The 16,196-nt window shown below is 38.1% G+C and overlaps 1 protein-coding gene across 2 annotated transcripts in view; it reads left to right on the top strand.

Annotated features, from left to right (window-relative positions):
* The window catches only part of DCUN1D4 (defective in cullin neddylation 1 domain containing 4), a 120,366-nt gene extending 107,094 nt beyond the window's left edge, over positions 1–13,272 (top strand). For both annotated transcript variants that reach the window (XM_033945718.1, XM_033945727.1), the window contains 3 exons: positions 1,861–1,965; positions 7,697–7,799; positions 8,932–13,272. In XM_033945718.1, coding sequence (XP_033801609.1) covers positions 1,861–1,965; positions 7,697–7,799; positions 8,932–8,987 — 264 coding nt within the window. In that variant the 3' untranslated portion in view covers positions 8,988–13,272. The remainder of the gene's footprint in view (positions 1–1,860; positions 1,966–7,696; positions 7,800–8,931) is intronic.
* The last annotated feature ends 2,924 nt before the right edge of the window (positions 13,273–16,196 follow it).

Here is a 16,196-nt window from a genome sequence, read left to right as displayed (position 1 = left end):
AATTATTTCATCTTTGAGGATAAATTTTATCAGCATAGAATGCTGCTACTCTTTGTGTTTTTGCTAGATACTGAGAGACTTGGCTCAAACTCCATGAAGATGGGATACTGGGCTGGATGGACCAGTAAGGTTATTCTTATGTTCTTAAAGCTCTGGAGTTGCGATGGGGGTGGATTTTGCTCCCACCATGGCTGATTTGATTATGGCACAATTTGAAGAAAGGTGGATATATTCTTCAGTGTTCTGGAGATATGTGGCTTGCTGGATGTGATTTATTGATGACGTGTTTTGCCTCTGGAAAGGTTCTGTTTCAGAATTGGAATCTTTTTTGATATTTTTGAATCATTGTCATCTGAATATCAAGTTTGAGATATAGTTAATGAATATCAGATATCCTTTTTGGATGTTAAGATAGAGATCATTGACAAGAAATTTGTCACATTGATGTTTTCTAAGAAGACTGATAGGAATTCTGTACTCCATTTTTCTAGCATGCATCCTTTTACACATGTAGAACAACATCCAGTTTGCTCCATTTTTGCAATGTAGAAGAACCTGCAGTACAAATGAGCCAATTGCAATAATAAACTCTTTCACATGGGTAGTGCTAAGTACATAATATGCAACAGAACAGGTTGAAACAAAAATATCAGAGGAGGAAAAAGCCTCAGAATCTAGCCTTTCCCACCCCACAATGGTGGTTCAAAGTGTTTGGGGTGATAACCTCATTGGCATAAAAAAACCTCCCCTGGTGTCTGAAAAAGCTCTGTGCGGTGCAATAAACAGCTTAATGCTGAAAAGATAGATGAAAAGATCAATTTATCTGATGAAGACGATTGGCACGCCAACGGTGGCCAGCATTTTACATTTCTACTGCCTCAGGGTGGCACAACCGATCGAGGGCTTTAAAGTGGAACGCAGTCAACACGTCTCCCTGCACTCAAAAGATTGCAAACAGCGGAGCCTATTGGCTTGAATGTCTGCATTGAATGATCAGTGTGTAGGTTGTTATTTAAGTCCACTGATTGGAAGACATCATCAATATTGCATAAGTTCACTGATTGGAACAAATCACGTTTGACGTAGGAGAAGAGGATTGGACTGATGAAGGAGAGGCAGTGTTAGTGGCCTCTTTAAATGAACGCTAGCGGTTTGAACTCTGTGCACCATTTGTTTCCAGAGAGGATCTGCTAACAGGAGCTCCTCCTCTGATGCAGCAGTAGTGAAACAGGGAATCCCTGTTGGGGTGTAAAAGAACTTAGGATATCCATGGATTATATATTTCAGTTTCAAGAATGGCGACCACTTATGCAGAGAAGTGACTTTAGATTTGAATCAGAGTTCCTTCTGATTGAAGGATGGTCGATTTCTGAACCTGGAAGCTGCAGTACAAGATAAGTGGAGTGTTTTTTCTGACTTGATGGTGTTTGTGTGCCTCTGCCTTTAAATGCCAACTGAGGTCTTTTTTTCTCCACTTAGTTTAAAATTAGCATTTCCAGTTTCAGAACAGAGTGTGTTTTGTTTCTGAATATAATTTTATAAAAGGCCGTTAAGTGCAGAAAATCTTATGAAATTATTTTCCACATGGCTCTCCAACACATACAAGAATACTTCATGCATGTTGGTTAGGTTACCCTGAAAACCAAATTTAACATGGGGTCACTTGGCTAGGTATGGGAAGTCCTGTCCTAAACATATCCAGCTAGAAAAATGCACTTGTGTCTAAAATCCTGTGGTTTTTACTGGGATAGAAATCCTGTGGATTTCACTTTGTTCAACATTTGATCTTGTTTGCTTTTGTTTTGAATAGTTCATTTTGTAATTTTATTTATTTTTACTGATTTTCCTCTTTAAATGCAGGAAAAGGACCAGCGAAGTCTAGACATTAATACTGCCAAGTGTATGTTAGGACTCTTATTAGGAAAATCGTGGCCCCTTTTTCCAGTTTTCCACCAATTCTTAGAGGTATGAGAGAGTTTTCATATATTCCGCTTCTTAACTGTACATGTAAAGGAAAAGTTTTCAAAACCATACAGGTAAGTGCAGTGCCCAGGGTTCTTTTGTGGTCTGTGCACAGATTTTTAAAGAGAATACAAGTATGCTTTCCTTAAAAAAAAAATTCCTAAACAAAAAGTAGCCACACATTTATCCCAATGTATTTTTTCTGTGGAAAATATACACACTTTTGAAAATGCAAAATGTTTGGTGTTGCCTTCCCTGATTGAGCCCTACCCACGAGCCTGCCTGTATTTTGTCTTTGTAAAAGTATTCACATTGATTCCCGTGTGTGCTTTTACCTAGGAACTGAGGAAATGGTTGTTGGAAATTGCCTTCTCCTTGATCAGTCATTTGAACCATTGTTCCAAATTTTACTGCCTATTTTTAACAATTGAAAAATGTTTTCTGGTTTCTAACTTACCCCCTCTTTTATGAAACTGCGAAAGCAGTTTCTAGCGCAGAGAGCCACGCTGAATGGCCCGCTCATAGAGTTCCTATGAGCATCGGGAGCAGCGCGGGCCATTCAGCGCGGCTCTCTGCGCTAGAAACTGCTTTCGCAGTTTCGTAAAAAGAGGCCTTAAGCTTTACAAGAAAGAAAAGGTATCCATCAGTAGAGTCGCTTAATTGTTTTAAAGTAAAGTTTTTGCTATGTATGACCTCTGAATTGATAAATTTGTTTGAATATTTGAAAAAGTTGATATTTGAGTTTGAGAAATTTGCTGCCTTTTTTTTTGTGTGTGTGTTCTATATGTGAAACTAACACCCCCTTTTACAAAAGTGTGAAAGAGGTTTTCCAGATATTTTCAATGATATTTCTGTTCTGGAAAATAGGTTTATGCCAGAGAGAACAAAGATGGATTCATAAGTTGAAAACAACTGAACTATAGGGGTTGAACCCATCAGTTGAATTTGCTTTTCAAAAAACTAAATTCAGCTTTTTAAGTCATAGATATTTTTAACCTATGATATTAATTATGAAATGATGCCTGTTTAGAATAGCCCATAGTTTTCATATGAAAAGAAATAGCCAGTAGGCTAAATAGGGCAAAGCATGTTGGAGTTGGTAAACACCAAAGTGGGCACAAACGAATGCATAGCTTTAAAGTAGTATGTTAGTTTTAAGAACTTATATACAGTACAATTATTTTGCTAAAGTAGTAATCTAATTGGAGAAATCAAGATTGGCAGAAGTAGTTAAAAATATACAATTAGAGAATGACATGGCGACAAATTTTTTCCCCCGTCCCGCGGGAGCTCATTTTCCCATCCCGTCCTTGTGAGTTTTTTTTCCTGTCCCGGCCTCATTCTGCAAGCTCCATCCTCATTTGCACAAGCCTCAAACACTTTTAAATCATAACTGCACAAGCCTCGAACACTTAAGGCAGAGCTTACCGGAAGGGGATGGGGACAGTAAGAAAACTCATGGGGACAGGTTGGGGAAATTGAGTTGGGACGGGGACAAATTTGTCCTCATATTCTCTATATACAATCTGTTTGGGCTCAGGATAGTCTTGAAATAAAACTTGGTGTTTTGAATAAAAATGGCATTATTTTAAACTGCAGCTGTGCTACCGCTTGTCACTACTGCAGCCACCTGTTGCCTCAGCTTTAAAATTGTAAGCACATTTTAAATTTTATACTAGTCCTGTAAGATTGCTAGTAATGAGGTGTATCAGCTGTAGTTATCTTTAGGAGAGGGGAAAAGGTATAAGAAAAAAAGGAACTAGTAAAAGTAGCAGATCCTAAGCACTGAACAGTTTAAATAAAGGTGAAGCAGGTTACAGAATTGCTGTCAAGTTCTCAACTTAGGGCTTTGTGATATGAGTTAACTTATACCAAAGAAGTAATTAAAGTAGAGCAACACATTCTCTGTAAAAGCTTTCTTAATGCTTATTTTGAGTTAAGCCAAATGATCAGGTTTGGATTTTTAACACAACCAGTTAATACATAGAAATACCTTGTTTAGTAATAAAGTAATAAGTGGAAAGTTGGTTGATTTTAAAAGTACAAGTAAAAGCTGTTATTTTGGTCACATAATATAAAAGGTTAAAGACTGAGCAAACTAGTTAATTTTGTTCCTTCATAAAGTAGAAACCCTGAAGAAGCCATAATGTTACAAAGGCAGCCATTATTGGCATGAACAACCAAAGAAGGTAATGATAAGCAGAGACAGTATAAATATTAAAACAAAAGGGAGAATGTTCTACAATGTATAAGATAAATGTTGATCACAATAGAAAATATGAAGGAGGTTTTTTAGATGGTACACATCTATATTATGCTGAAAAGACCAAAATGCAGTTTCAGCTAATACCTCCCTCCACCCACTCCCCTTTGCCAGGCTTGAGCTGATACCAATACAGCAGTAGCAGCAAACATAAAATAGATAATTCCAAAAGCAACAGGATCTTCAAATGCAAGATAAGGTAGCTATAAAACCTCTTGGCTGAATGATCAGCCATAAAAGAGTTTTGTCTAGGGGGGAGGGGGGACAATGAACTTATTCAAATACACAAAGACCTAAGGGCTTCAGTAGTAAAGATTTTCTCCAATTTTTCTATTGGAAAGATACGTAGTTGATGGTCTGGATGAAGGGTAGTTCATAATTTAAAAAAAAATAGATTCTGACAACAAGCAGAATGAAAGCTTAATGATGGCAAAAAAAAAAAAAAAAAATGATGTTATAGGAAATGCTTCTCAATGTCCATTCTATAGTAGAATATCAGTTGTCAATGGCTGATATAACCTCAGAAATACCAATAGTTCACTTAAATCCACTTATTCTAAGGTGCTCATATATTCTTCAACTCTTCCACCTTCCTTCTTTAAATAATATCATTCTTTAAATAATATATACTGTTTTGCCACAAGACCTCAGAAACACCACTCCTCTGTCCCACTCCGGGTGTCAATTTCCGTGGAGATTCATGTGTTAACTGCTCACCGGTCTAGGCTCCAATTTAACCATTTACTTAAGCCTCTTATTTTTTTTATTTTTTTATTTTAGTTTTATAATTTACTTATCTTGGTAATAGTCGACCATTATTTATCTTTCAGTAGACTAAGCAGTTGGACCCGACATGTTTCGCTGTAGCTTCATCAGGGATCCACTCATAGCCGCTAACATCCAACCCACACGTACACTTTTGCTTGTTAAATAAGGAAGGAGAGAGTGTTGAACCCTGTGGTACACCACAAGAAGCATTCCAAGCTTGGGATTTCCTATGTACTTTTCTTCGTTTGTTCTGTTGCATACAAATTCCGTGAAACATTTTAGCACAACTCTATGTATACCTAATTCGCTAAATCTAATCCCTGGTTATTTCTACTGTCTAGTTGTCTCAAGGAGAGGAGTGATCTATAAAGTAGAAGTAGGCCCCCATCGCTTTAGTTTTCTGGAACAGCGGATCAGCTTGAAACCCAGCAGACAAAGTTCCACAAGAACCAGGGAATCATCTGGAATCCATGTTTCTGCGATACATACTATTCCTGCTTGGCAACTAGGTATCAGAACTCTTAGAATGAGGAGTCTCTCTTATGTTCTGACCTACAGTCCTTAGTCCTCATGACCTGGAAGTTGAGAGGTTAGAATGAATTCCTTGAACTTGCCAGACAGTGCTGCTTATGTTCTGCTTTTTTCTAAGAGATATTCTACTAGGAGATCATATGGATTCATATGGAAGAGGTTTTGTCATATGATGTCAGGACAAGGCCCTAGATCCCTTTTCCTGCTCCACTTTAATACCTTCTATACCTTTTCAGAATCAGATCTCAAAACTAACTTTATGAGGGTAACTCTCTATACAAAAAGCCCCAGTTGCACTGAGGTGAAGACCATCTCTGTTCAGCCTTTAGTTGCTTGCTTCATGCAGAGTTTGCATCTGCTAAAACCTCTCATGGAGCAGCCTCCTTCCTCACACTCCCAGTGTCTTGGGATCTCAGTGTTGTCCTTACCTACCTTTTGAATCACTTGATAACTGTCACCTGAAATTCCTAACCAGGAAGGTCCTGTTTTGGTATGAGTTCCTTTGGTAAACCGGATCAATGAGCTGCAGGCCTTAGCAGTTGATTCACCTTATACTAAGTTGTGGTTTTTTTGAACAGTTTTGTGCCCACATCCTAAGTTCCTTCCTAAAGTTGTGTTGGCTGTCCATCTTAACTTGTCAATAGTTCTGCCAGCACTTTTCCCCCAAAACTATATGCTCATCAAGATGAAAGTGCACTGTACATTGTGGACTGCAAGAGAAGTGTTCTAAAGCCCATAGAAAGTCCACCCAACTTTGTTTTTGGGGTTGAGGTTTTTTACCCAAACAGGATGGGAGGCTACCATTGGTAAGCACAGTCTCTTGAATTATCTAGAACAGGAGTGTCTGACCTGCGGCCTCGTGAAGTATTTTGTGCGGCCCCAGTCGTGGGCAATGCAGTGTTTTCCTCTGCTGCTCCTGGGTGTTTACCGTCTTGCCAGCTCCCTCCTCTGTCTTGCTGCAGCATTTGTGCAGCCCCAGAAATATTTTTTTCAGCTAATGCGGCCCAGGGAAGCCAAAAGGTTGGACACCCCTGATCTAGAAGATTGCATCTGTTACTTTTGTTCAAGCTGGGTAGACTCTGGCTGCTTCGGTAGCCCACTTGAAGTCAGCCTCAATAATGATCTGCAGAGCTGCAATGTAGATTCAGTCCACGTATTCACAGTCTATTACTACATCGAGCAAGACTCCTGATATGACAGCAGATTTGGCCAAACAGTCCTTCAAAATTTATTTGATGTCTAGAATCCCAATCTACCCTCAGGCCTGTTTGCCTTCTTTTACAGATTCTCTTATACAGTTCTTATATTGGGGGGGGGGGGGGTATGTTAATGTTTATTCAGTTTGATTAACACTCGGCAGGATGAATATTTTATTGCCTCATCCGCTTCCCCTTGAAGTTGAATTTTGTCAGCTATTGCACCAGACAGAGCTGGTGATAGCAGGTAGGAAGGCCCGAGCATAGTGAGCCACTTTCAAATGCTTTTAGAATGATACTCGGTATCATTAAGGATGTTGCCCATCACTGAAAATATTCATTCTGCTGTCCTTGGAGAACACCTACAGGTCAGTAACTTCACTTTATGGGGGGAAAATGTCCACTCACCAAAAAAAGCCGTAGAAACGAGCTAAACAACTTAGATGTATTCAGGGGGAAACCCTTTAACTAGAACGGGCAGGTTAACTTCATAGGCATAAAAACCTCCATTAAATACTAAGCAAAGTCACTGGAACATTTAAACTTTAACTAAACTTATCTTTAAGTGTACAAGACAGCACAGGTGGGGGTGGGAGCCTGTGCTGCCTTGCACACTTAAAGATAAGTTTAGTTATCTAGCTGTTTCAGCGACTTGCTAAGTTTAAATGTTCCAGTGACTTTGCTTAGTATTTAATGGAGGTTTTTATGCCTATGAAGTTAACCTGCCCTTTCTAGCTAGTGGAGTGTTTCCCCCTGAATACATCTAAGTTGTTTAGCTCGTTTCTATGCTATGAGTGGTAATCCCATTTGTTTGCTCTATAATTCTGTTGGCTGTATGTTTTGCTCCTTCCTTCTAAGATAGAGCTTCTAACATTCTAATCCATTGTGTTGTGTTGTTTTATAATGCATTCTGGAATAGAGGTTGAATGAAATGTAGTCAGATAGTAGAAGTAATGTATGCTTTTGTTCTGAGCAGCAATCCAAATACAAAGTGATTAACAAGGACCAATGGTGCAATGTGTTAGAGTTTAGCAGAACAATTAACCTTGACCTCAGCAACTATGATGAAGATGGAGCGTGTAAGTATTGGTCATTTTGTTTTTTTCTTAAACATGATTTTATCAACAGGTTGTAATTCTGTTCTCCCAAACATTTGAGACAAGGTTAAGTAAGGTAGTGTAGTGGCTGTTAGTCCACTTGGATATATAGACATGAAGATGAGCCAGATTGATGCCTTCTTCATTAGGATAACTTACTATGTTTTTAGCTAGTTTTTAAAATGCATGTCTCTTTCAAGATAGAGTTGTTTGCATTAACTAAGATGAAAGGAGGCCCTCTGGACAGCTAGTCAGTCATAGTAAGTTAGTCCAATAAGTTATCACATGCAGTGGTGTTACCTTTTTTATCTCGATGATAAAACATTGGTAACTATAAACCCTCTTAACATGTTTGAGATCAGCTGGTATACAGTACATTGGCAACTTTGTATATGCAAAAGATCAATTCATGTATACACTTCTCCCTCGGTATCCACGGGGGATAGGGGCAGAGCCGGACCGTGAATTGAGAAAAAACTCGAATAACTTCTCATCCAGCTCTGACCCACCCCTGCCTCCTTCCCGCCTCCCCCCCCCCCCCCGGCATCCCGGCCTTACCTGGTGGTCTAGTAGGCTTTCGGGGCAGGAGCGATCTTCCTACATTCCTGCCCCTTGCAGATCACCAATAGGAAATGACTGCTGTGAGTTCCCGTAGTCTCTCGAGACTACGACGGGAGCTCATGGCAGCCATTTCTTATTGGTGATCTACACGGAGCAGGAGCATAGGAAGATCGCTCCTGCCCCAAAAGCCTGCTAGACCTCCAGGTAAGGCCGGGATGCTGGGGGGAAGGCGGGAACGTCCTAAACTATGGGGGGGGAGTCCCCCCTCCCCCCAAAAATTGCGAATATGTGAAACTGTGAGTGTTGAAACCGCGAATAGGGAGGGGGAATTGTAATTAGTTTTCAGGACATAACAGATTTGTAGGATCCCTAGAATGGAGTTTGGAAAGTCTACAAGAAGGTGTAAAGCAAACATTACAGTCTGTATGATAAAGGTTTTTAAAGAATTGGACAAGCCATATACATTTGGTTAAAATGTTGAGACCTAAAAAGGGTCTTTCCTTGGAAATACAATCCTAAATGCTAACTACTTTTTACAATTTTTCCTTCTCAGGGCCAGTGTTGTTGGATGAATTTGTGGAATGGTATAAAGAGAAACAGATGACATAGGAGATTAACTATGCACAGCAGCTCAAGAGTCATTGTTACCAGTTATGTCAACCATTAGCCATATATTGCTATTTGTATTGAAGTGCATGTTGCTTTTCTGCACTGTGTTCCTTGGGCAGGGAACCTTGAGTGTTTGCTGTTTAACAGGCCAGCTCTGCTTACTGTAGCACTGTCCTCTTTGAAGGCTGCTTTGCATTTTGTATTGACACTACAGATTGGTGACTTTGCCAACGTCTTCACTGTGATTATGTGTATATTGCTGTCTAAATTTTTGTATATGTGTATAAAAATGCTTCACTTAGAGATTATTTCTGCAGAAAACATTGTAAAAATAACTTGGTGGCATATTTCTAGTCACTTTTTTCAAGAAACATGTAATTTCTTTATGCTAGGTCTCAAATGTAGCATTTCCAACCACAAATGAAAATCCTGTCTGGATATTGTTACCGCGAGCAACTGTTACCTGTTTAATGTCATTATCTGGACTTGTGACAAAAAAGAGGAATTTTCTTCCTTGCAAATGTATGCCAACAGAACTTTTTTGTGAATTTATTATTTTTTCTTTTGATTGTAGGGGTTGTAAATTTTGCTGGTTTATCTCTGATGAAGAGAAAACAGCTTTTATAATTTTCAAGCTGGTGAAGAGAAATCCGCTTTTATCATTTTCAAGCTAGAACAAATTGGCTATAATGAAATATTGTGAGAAACTAAATTTTAATATTTACTTAGATTTTCAGGTATTTGTGGCAATTTAAATGCTTTATATGGAAACTTTTGATTTTACACTGCTTCATGAGCTATGAGTAAACATAGCAATTTTATCACTAATTGGTAGCTTGCAAAGTTATGGATAATATAGCAACTAACTTTTCTAGCTTTTTTTTTTTGCTTACATTTATTCCCCCTCCTTCATTCAAATTGTTAATTTGAAGAAGTAGTGTTTAATGTTATAATACTTTAAAATCTCTTCCTGACAGTCAGAAGGAAAAGCAGGGGTATATTTTAACACACCTATCATCAAACCTATAAGATATTTTATAAGAAACAGCCTGAGACTTCCAATTCCCACATTTTCCTCCACTGTTTACTAGCAGTTAAATAAATTTTAAAAACTGTTGTTCTGAGCATTTTTCTGCTATGTCTAGATACATAATATGCTTTCTATATCCTTCAGGAAGGGAAACAAATCCCGTCTCAGAAATGTACAAGCAAAGCACTGTGCAACTTTTGGGTAGAAGTCCTCATCTACTTTCTGCAGTGTTTCATATTTTTACCTGCTTCTGGTATGTGTGAATTTGAAGGCACATTTTTTTGAGTGAATTTTTGAAAATTGTGTTGCACATGTTTTGTAATCTTTTTTTTTTTTTTTTTTCTTTCTGAACTGTAGGAAATTAAATCTAATGTTAAGAAACTTGCTGTTTCAGAATTGTGAAAGCAACCCAATTTTTCAGGCATTTTCACTTTGTTCCTATTTTTTGTTTTAAATGTAAAATTGCTATGTAGTGTAATGTGTCTGTTTAGACCAGTAACAGGTTATGTTATGATTTGCTCACAATTGGCTTAGTTACATCTAGCAGTCTTAATGATATTTCTCTGTCCCCTACCATATCACTATGAAAAACAGCCTTTACTATTTTCTGAGCTAACAATAACTTATAGCATCCTTGTGGCATAAGGTGGGGTATGGATTTCCAAGAGTTACGTTGCATGCATTCTTACAGTCTATAATGCTGAAATAGAGAGTATGCTGGAGGAATTTTTGTAGTCTGTGCCATTCTAGGGTTTTTTTGGTTGTTGGGTTTTTTTTTTTTTTGTTTTTTACTAAATATAAAAACAAATACATAAGATGTTGGCAGAAAAGAACCTTTTGATCTGCTCTGTTCTAGTTTTGGCTGTTGGCCTGTATCTGTACCTCTTTGCCCACTGCACTGAGGACTCAGGAGAAACTAGATAGAAATGCTGCTGATATAATTGATCGTGACTAGAATACTTCGGGGGGTTTTTTGTGTCCAAAGGGAGCACACATTAATATCTGTACACTGGAGGCGTTACAAATGTTGGTATTTTCACTGAATATATTTCATTCAGGATTAGGTTAGAATATTACACGAGGACTCCACAATCTTCATTTTGTCCTAGCCTATTCCTTCGTTAGCAAAACACATCAGTGGTTTAGTTTCAGCATTAAACTTGATATCTGTTTTAATGATTTGGTGCTATCAAAGAAAGCATACTGTTCAGGCTGCTGGCTGCATACTACTGGTCAGGCTGTTCAGGAACTGTACATCTACAAAACAATGGGACCGTTGCATATACATAGGGGGAGTGGGGCCAAAAGCAATAATGTGGTGATAGGTTTTGCTGCACCTGACAACTAGAAAGATTAAGGAAATGATTGAATGCTATTGTAACAGCTTTGAAAGTTCAGTGGGATGGAAACCAGCATAATTATTTCTGGTGATGGGCTACAGTTGGCTTCAAAATGAACTCTTATCACACAGATTTAGTTCCTCAGATAATAATGTTACAGTTCCATTGCTGCTTTTTAAGACCATTAAACATGAGGTGAGGTGTGGTTCTTTAAAACTGTTTAGTTAATAAGACAGGTGTTAACATAAGTATATTCTGCATGCAAGAAGATAGTATTTTAAATTAGTGCCACTAACTTAAACCCACTGGTTCCTTAAGAAATAAGTCACAAATGCTTTATCTGTTTTATCTTGGAAAAGTCTTTGGTTTGGTGGCCTTGCCATAGTAACACTGTAAAATGTAACTACAGTAATCCTCATCAGAAAGCTTATAGAGTTAAAATGTAATTACTTCTAGAAGATGGTATCAAAGAGGATTAATATAGTTTGGTGGATTCGTTGACATTTGTGAATTCTAAAAAAAACATCTGTGGAAAATATGTTGCTTTTCTTGCCAAATCAGTTTTGGTCCCTTGTAAAAAAATATATATATATTGAAATTTTAGTTGTTCAGCTTGTATAAATGGAATTGCTTTATTGTCAAAGTATCACTTAGCACAAAATGGTAAATGAATAGCATGGTAACAGATGTTACAGTAACCATTCCCCCACCCCCTTTCTGCCTGCCTAGCAAAAAAGAAATAATTCTTTTATGAGGTGTGTATGGAAAGCTTTTATTACAGGGTTTCCTCTCACAGATACAGTGGCTATAAACAAATGACTTCTGTATTTAGATAGTTTTCTAAAGAAGCAGCGTGTCAAGATGCAGAATGAAGAGTAGGACACTTGCTGGTTGTAATTCTGAAGTTTCCACACAGTTTGAGTGCAGAACATTATATTCCAAGAAGAAAGTTTTTCATAATTACTAAAATGGGTGTCACTTGCTCTCATCAATGGAAGCTAAAGACCTGAAGAAATTACTTGTTCTCATAGCTATACGATGTCCACAAGTCCAGCAAAACCTTGGTAGAAATGCATTTAAGACTAACGGCAAAAGTAAACTTGTGCTCCTGATTTAATTCTTATAGCTGCTAAAATACCTCTGTAAGCCTTATACTTTATCCTTGTGCATCTTGTATGAAAATGTATAGAATTCATCCACCAGCCAAACAGTTGGTTATCTGTAAATGAGACTAAAATGTTGGTTGGGGTTTTTTGGGGGGTGGGGAAGGGATTGGGGAGCATAAATACAATCATTTCTACTGGAAGCTGTTGTCACTTTGTTCTTTGGACAGCAGTTCACCAATAACTGTGAATGCTTTTATGTCTTAAATATTTGCATTATGTACACAAGGTGTGCTAAAGCCACATGAGTCGCAGCTTGACTGAGTACTGTTTAAACCACCTGCCTTGAGTTGGGGTGGTTGGTTTTGTTTGGGTTTAAGTGGAGTTGTCATAAATGGTATCCCACAAATAAAAACAATATTTGTGTTGTTTTACAGAAATTTGACTTTTGACTCGTCAATGGCTTATTTTAAAATTTCAAGGTCTGTCTCGTTACCCTTTATCCTTTCTAATCAGCAACATACTATTTTGGAATTTTCACATTTAAGGTATATCTCAGAAACACAGCTAGGATCATTTTAAGACTGTTTTGTACTTCCACTTTTGTGTACAGTGTACATACTATAGAATGCAGAAGAGTGTTGTGAGAATATTGGAATGTTCTGTGTTGGTGTACACATTTGCAGTACCCTCATTTACTACATCAGTAAATAATAGAAAGGAATATTGCTTGAGGAATAGACCTTAGTAGCCTTGAACAACTTGCATTATAAGACATTTAATGATCCTAATAAAAGTACCATTACTACTAATCTACTTTTTGTCTTGTCTGTTTTTTTAACAAATTGAATTTCTGATGTTGGAACATTTGAGACTTTAGATAACCTTTGACTCAATCCAAAATGGAAGATTTCTAGACTTAGGGCTCAAGTTTCAAGTTTATTAAAATTTGATTGATCGCTTATTACAAGCTAAGCGATTAACAATTTATATAAAATAAGTAGGATTTTAAAAAGTAAAACAATAAATAAGGTTCAGATACAAACAGACAAAACAGACTAACATGATACATAAGGAAGGAGAAAAATGGAAGGGAATAGTTACAATATTTAATCAAGAAATGAGAAAAAGAGGGGGTAGGAAAAGACATACGGAAAGGGAATGTGAAAAATTGGATGAATAGTAATTAAATATAGAGCATTCTTAAACGTTAAAAGCGTCTTTAAATAAAAAAGTTTTTAAAATAGTTTTAAATTTATTGAGATCTTTTACTTCTCTTATATATAGTGGTAAATTATTCCAGGTTTGGGGGGCCATTACAGAAAATATGTCATACCGTCTGGTGCCAATTATCTTCAAGGATGGAATCATTAAATGTCCTTGTGATGAAGAGCGGAGGGATCGTATTGCATTGTAAGGAATGAGTAGCCTATCTATGAATTGTGGTTCATGCGTAGTTAATGTTTTAAATACTAATAGAGAAATTTTATAAGTTATACGGTAGTTGATAGGCAACCAATGCGAATCAATAAGGAAAGGAGTGACATGATCAAATTTTTTGCCATTATGAATAATTTTAACTGCGGTGTTTTGTATTATTTGTAGTCGTTTCTTTTCCTTTTGGGTAATATTCAGCAATAGTGAATTACAGTAGTCGAGCTTCGCGATCACTAAAGAATGTATTAAAATATTTAAAGATTTGGGTTCCAAGAATTTTGACACGGATCGAATCATTCGTAAACGATAAAAGCAACTTTTGACAATATTACTGATATGATCGTGGTATGTAAAATTTTGATCAATTATGACTCCTTTTATCAAACTGCGGTAGGCGGTTAACGCACAGAATACCGTGCGTTCAACCACCTGCCACGCTAGTCGCTAACGCCTCCATTGACAAGGCGTTAGTTTTTTGGTGTGACGCGGGAGTTAGCGTGTGATGAAATGTCCGACGCGCTAACCCCCGTAGCACACCTTGATAAAAGGAGCCCTAAGTCTAGAAATCTCCCATTTTGGATTGAGTTGACAGAGTAATGCTGATTCTGCAGTAGCAAAGAAAAATATCACAGGTTAAGTAGTGATAATATACATAAATACACCCAAGTAATAAACAAAAGAAAGGTTAGGTTCTTACCTTGGTAATTTTCTTCCTTGTAGATGTGTCTAGTGGTCCTGAAACGATAGGGTTCTGTATTCCAATTCACAAGTTGCTTTCAGAAAACTTCCAATTATGTTTTCAACTCAACCTCTTTACCAAGGAGCTGCTCCTGCCCCCACAGTTCATTGTATATGAAAAAAAATAAGACATCCCGATGCATATTTTGGACCCAAAATTAATAAAAGATATGGTCTTATTTTTGGGGAGACATAGTATAACCCATGTGGATCTAACCTAGTTCATGAAAGCTTCCTTGATCCTCTGACCTCTCTTGAGCTGAAGTACCTTACTCCAAGGTCATGTGGAGGAACATAATAATTAAAAAAAGTCTGTCCCCTTTTGGCTTAACATAGAAACATAGAGTATAGAAACATAGAAGATGACAGCAGAAAAGGGCTACAACCCATCATGTCTGCCCACTCAACTGACCCATCCCCCTGTCTATGCCCTAATGACCCAATTTCCTTAACTTGACCCTCGTAGGGATCCCATATAGTCATCCCATTTATTCTTAAAGTCTGGCACGCTGTTTGCCTCGATCACCTGCACAGGAAGCTTGTTCCAATGATCAACCACTCTGTGAAGAAATACTTCCTGGTGTCGCCATGAAATTTTCCGCCCCTGAGTTTGAGCGGGTGCCCTCTTGTGGCCGAGGGCCCTTTGAGAAAGAAAATATCATCTTCCACCTCAAAACGTCCCGTGATGTACTTAAATTTTCAATCATGTCTCCCCTCTCCCTACGTTCTTCGAGAGTTTAGAGCTGCAATTAGTTCAGTCTCTCTTCGTACGTGAGACCCTTGAGCCCCGAGATCATTCTGGTGGCTGTCCGCTGAACTGATTCAATTCTGCACACATCTTTACAGTAATGTGGCCTCCAGAATTGCACAGTATTCCAGATGAGGTCTCACCATTGCCCTGTGATAGTGTGCAATTCTGGAGGGGGCTCAACAAGTCTGCCCACTATAGTAACCCTCCCCCCTAAACACTCCCCTGAAGTGACCCCACATGTTTGTCCCATTTTTTTTTTTTTAATCGAGCACGTTGTTGGCCTCAACTACCTGAAGTAGATCATTCCAACGATCAACCACCCTTTCGGTGAAGAAATACTTCCTGATGTCACTATGAAATCTCCCACCCTTGATTTTTAATGGATGCCCACTTGTAGTCGTAGGTCCTGTGAGGAAAAAGATGTCTTTTTCTACCTCAATACGGCCAGTAACATATTTGAGCGTCTCTATCATGTCACCCCTCTCTCTGCGTTCCTCGAGAGTGTATAGCTGCAACTTACCTAGGCGTTCTTCATATGGGAGATCCTTGAGTCCTGAGACCATCCTAGTGGCCATTCGCTGAACCGATTCCATTCTCAGCACATCCTTTTGATAGTGTGGCCTCCAAAATTGCACACAATATTCCAGATGTGGTCTCAACATGGACCTGTACAACGGCATTATAACTTCAGGCTTTCAGATGACAAAACTAGACGCTGAACTTGGCAGCAAGGAAATGTCCATTCTCAAAAAAAAAAAAAAAGTCAAAAATGAGGTTGGGTTTTTTTTTTTGTTTTTTTAGAATGGCCTA

Source organism: Geotrypetes seraphini, chromosome 1, assembly GCF_902459505.1.
Source record: "Geotrypetes seraphini chromosome 1, aGeoSer1.1, whole genome shotgun sequence".
In the NCBI taxonomy this organism is placed as follows: domain Eukaryota; kingdom Metazoa; phylum Chordata; class Amphibia; order Gymnophiona; family Dermophiidae; genus Geotrypetes; species Geotrypetes seraphini.
Note: the sequence above shows the minus strand (reverse complement) of the source record. Positions and strands in the feature narration are given on the sequence as shown.